This window comes from Echinococcus granulosus, assembly GCF_000524195.1.
Source record: "Echinococcus granulosus chromosome Unknown EG_S00039, whole genome shotgun sequence".
Taxonomy (NCBI): Eukaryota; Metazoa; Platyhelminthes; class Cestoda; order Cyclophyllidea; family Taeniidae; genus Echinococcus; species Echinococcus granulosus.
Window position 1 is genome coordinate 302692 of NW_020170419.1, and position 4347 is coordinate 307038.

Below are 4347 nucleotides of genomic sequence, written 5' to 3' on the forward strand. Positions count from 1 at the left end.
AAGAGAAAAGAAAAGGGGGGGGGGGGGGAAGGGGGAGAAGAGGTGCTAGAAAAAGCGGATTTGTAACTAATAGACAAGTAGGTCGGTTGGTCGATCAGTCGTCCATGGGTAGACGGCAGGGAGGCAGAGAGGAGTTGGAGGAGAGTAGCAGCAGGTACAGCGAGAGAGAGGGAGAGAGATGACTCCACGCACTTATGCTCCCGCGTTGTCGTCGTAGTTGGCGTCCATTCACCTACTTGAATTCTGTTGAGTCAATCGGAGCAAGTGGTTTGAAGGTCTCACCTTCCCACAAACCTTCTCCCATGACCACCATGTAACAGACATTTCTCCGTCCCCTTTCCACGTCATTGACCGGAGGCAATTGGCAGGGACGGACTGAAGTTGTGCTGTTGTTGTTTGGCAGATAAACAAGTAATGAATAGCCCAGTGAGGAGCCAGATGTTAATTCCACTCCGCAACTTGTTGCGTTGGATGATGACATTAGCGTCGAGGTAGGTAGGTAGGTGGGTAGTGGGAAAGTAAGTGCATCTTGCCCAGCTCTGAAATGAAGGTAGAGGAGGTGAAGGTAGAGGTAAATAAATAAACGAAATAGCAAGTAAGTTGGGGGCGAATAAGTGGATGGGAGGTAGACAGGTGCGCAGTGAATGAATGATGTTCGATGGATTGGGTCACCACCACCAATGGCGGGTAAACAAAGTAAAGGGGGACGGACGCATGGCAGACAGGAACTCAAGTGCTAGAGAAGGAAATGGTTAAAGGGGTGGATGGGCTTTTGATGGAAGGAAGGAAGGTTGATGGACCAGAAAAGGATGAAGCGATGTAGTAGAAGTGGATGAGCGAAAGAGAGATGAATACTCGCTCCGCAACAACAACCACAACAAAACCAACAACAATGACAATAGTAATAACAGTAGTAGTAGTAGACTAGAGGAAGTTCATATTTCCCAATTGGCTCCCTAATCACCGACCGACCACACTCGCATACACATAACAATGCAGTATCGTCCGTCCGTCCATGGAATGGATGACAAACACACAGACACACAGGGGAGGCCACCGATTGCGGCAAAGATTCGCACAACATAACTGATGCAGCTACTGCCAACTACTACTCGGAAGCGTGGACTGGCTAATCCAAGTCGTGGAAGAGGAAGGAACCCACAATATCCTACCAGGAAGCCACAACCTGCTGATCCATCCACTGGACAGCCACATAGTGGAGGTATGAGTTGAGTTGAATTGGAGAGGAGATATGACAACGTTCAACTTGTAGACAACGGTAGGATAGTGGAATTACATCTCATTGACTGCACATTTGCAGTGTGATTTACCAGTGGATAGTAGTAATATGGTTAAACGGAATGCAGGGATTAGCTACTTGTTTGGGTTATGATAAGACGGTGCGTGACCCCGTGGCCTTGGCGCTGGCCAATGGGGTTCTGGCACGGCTTGAGGCCTCCCTATTGGCTCGTGGCGGTGGGCTGGTCGCGGTTCCGTGGGTCCCTCCACTCTCCGCGGCCCTGCCGCGGTCACGCCACGTGCCTACTGGGTCAGGACATGCCCCGTGACCTTCGAGGTAGCCAGTAGAATTTCACCTTGAGGTTATAGCCGAAGTACAACATACACGACCGCCTTCATGCCGATGCATGGTTTTCACAAGTACCACACAACCCCGCATAGGTCAAAAGATGCGGTGACTCACCCAGGCCCAGCCCGCGACCTTGACAACAGCCAATAGGATACTTCCATGCCATTGAGACTTCAGTATGGCAACTACGCGTGCCTTCAGGCCATTCTTAGCATCCCACAGTAACACATGAACCCACAAGGTTCGAACGGCACAATTACTTACCAAGGTTAGCCCTGTGACCTTGACAGCAGCCAATAGAAATCACTTACCACGTGCCGCACTAAAACTAACCAATGCAATCATTCCATCAAGGGGATGCGCAATTTCTACCACGCCAACAACCACATAGAATTAACGATCGACTACGGAGTGTCAAGGACGACTGCATGACCTTGAAGCATCTAATAGAAATACTCCAATGCATGGCACAGCAACTAGAAAACAAGAAACTACGACCTTGACACGAGCCAATAGGATCGCAATAAACACTAACATCAGTAAAGTACAGAATGATATGCATCTAACAAAATTCTACACCTCATACACAACCCATAAGCTCCAGATGTTCAAGCCAAACAAGTACATGTGTACGACGACACCGTGACCTTGGGACCAGCCAATCAGATTACAGTGATGCACTACAAAGAAAAAAGTGCAAAAAAGCAAAAACAGCGGCCTGGTCATGAAAAGATAGGCCACAAAAAAGACCACTAAGCCAAACAATGACCTTGACGACAACAAATAGGAAACAGAGAAAACACAACAGAACATACCAGTGAGGTCATTCGAACAGAAAATGACATGAATTCTCGTCAGGGCAAAGGATCATTACGTCACATGACACATCCCTGGCCTAATATCTACCCACTCGCCCCCACGGTGACGTCTTGTGACCTTGAACTGGCCTGGAGTCCGGCCAGGGAGACCCTTTATTACGTCACCTGACCCTTCCCTCCCCTACTTTCCTCTCACTCGGTCCCTTTTCTTTTCCTCACCTTTGCCCCGTAGGCGCTATATGGCTTTTTCCAGCGTCTAATTTGCGTCAATTTCTGCTTAGAGCCTCTGTTTTTGTAAACTGTTTTTTGAATTTGCTGGAACTTTCTCAGGTATGCGTACACTTTTTTTGTATCCTCTGCCCTCTTCTTTTCTTTTTAGGTTCCGTTTGGAGGTGATTTCTTCGCTGTGCGTCCTTCATCCCCAGAAGTTTACTTTTTTGTTTAATAACGTTTTATTTACTTTAAAAACTACGATTTTTCCTTACTTTATATAACTAGATAGTAATAATATTAAGCATTTTGATCTATGTAAAATAACTTTTTTTACATGCATTTTTTATATTTTTACATCTGTTGATTTAACAGTTAATCTTTTTTTCTAATTGTTTGAAATTTGCCGTAATTGCTGTTAAAATTTAGAACAGTTTTCATTATTTTGTATTTTTCTGTGATTCAATTTTTGTATAAGTAAACCTTTTCGATCCTTCTGTATTTTAAGCTCTTTTGTCTTAAAAAAAATATTTTTTATTGTTTTTACTTGTTACTGTTCTTTTTTACTTTGCCTAAAATTTTTACTTGTTTAATTTTTTTTAACTTTTTTTCTATTTTTTCCTTTTATTTTACTACATGCTTTTTTGTTTGTTTATATTGTTAGCTTCAAGCTTATTGGTTGCTGTTTATGTACATTGTCCGTCGGTGCTGTGAGTTTTTGTTCATCGTACTAGTGCGACGGTTTTAGTTAGACAGAGATAAAATGTAAATTTAAATTAAAAATTTGCTGAACCTTTGTTTTTACTTTATCTTTACCATCATTTGAAGTCTAAAGCGGGCGGGAATATATCTGTCTCTGATATTACATCTGGTGTACTTCGAGAGATGTTTAAAGGACAATAAGCTGGAAATCGGGCCTTGATGTTGCTCTGTACCTCCGTCAGGTAACAATTTGCTTCATTTGCTGTGTTAGTCTTTTGTTTTGTGAGTCCTAGTTGTCTTGGTTTGCGTGTTTTAGGAGTGGCGGCCCTATTGCCTTTCTTCCCAATATCTTTTCACGAGTACATGGTAACATTGACTTTATTCCAATTGCTATAGTAACCTTTTTTATCAAATGTATCAAATAAAGCTGCAGCACCTAGGGCGAGCGTACTTGGGTGCTTCCTTCTCTGCCAACGAAGTGAATTACGTTTCCTACGACTTTAGTAATCGTGGTTTTAACAAACCCAAGCTGTGATGGTAAGCATTTTTTAACAAGCGAGACGTTGACGTGTGTCCTAGGTCAATCTGCTAATTTGTTTGTCATTATTCAGATCCTTTTTTCATATCTCACTGTGTTTTCACGGGTGCCGCAGTGTTTTTCCGGTGGGAGGTTGTTGGCGCAGCTGCTGGATGTGTGGAGACGAAGCTGAAATTGTACCTCGGAAAGCGGAACCAAGTGTACAATGTGGTGTAATCACTCTTTCTTCTGTGAGTGTGCGAAGGATGTGTATATCGTCGAGGCTGTGGCGATGGCGAGGTACATTTTGGTAGTCGGTGTTCGCCAATTAATGTTCGCTGAAACTGTTGGAATTGTACAAAGTGCGGCGCGGTGAATCTTGCGTTTGTGACATTGCAGACAGAAAGGAGCAGGCGCCAATGCCAATGGATGAAGAGTGCGGATACACGTATGGAGAAACTCGCCAAAATCTAAGTGTATGATTAAGTATATGTATGTACGGATATGCATGT

General features: G+C 43.9%; 2 protein-coding genes across 2 annotated transcripts in view; both read right to left on the reverse strand. All coding sequences in view use genetic code 11, as the record gives it.

Annotated features, from left to right (window-relative positions):
* Window positions 1-2415, reverse strand: part of EGR_05372 (hypothetical protein) — a gene marked incomplete at both ends in the record, with an annotated part of 2728 nt that extends 313 nt beyond the window's left edge. Inside the window, one exon of the mRNA XM_024494621.1 lies at window positions 2404-2415. Within this exon, the coding sequence (XP_024350948.1) occupies window positions 2404-2415 (12 nt within the window). The remainder of the gene's footprint in view (window positions 1-2403) is intronic.
* A 619-nt stretch (window positions 2416-3034) lies between these two features.
* Window positions 3035-4347, reverse strand: part of EGR_05373 (hypothetical protein) — a gene marked incomplete at both ends in the record, with an annotated part of 7197 nt that continues 5884 nt past the window's right edge. Inside the window, 2 exons of the mRNA XM_024494622.1 lie at window positions 3035-3133; window positions 3184-3237. Coding sequence (XP_024350949.1) covers window positions 3035-3133; window positions 3184-3237 — 153 coding nt within the window. The remainder of the gene's footprint in view (window positions 3134-3183; window positions 3238-4347) is intronic.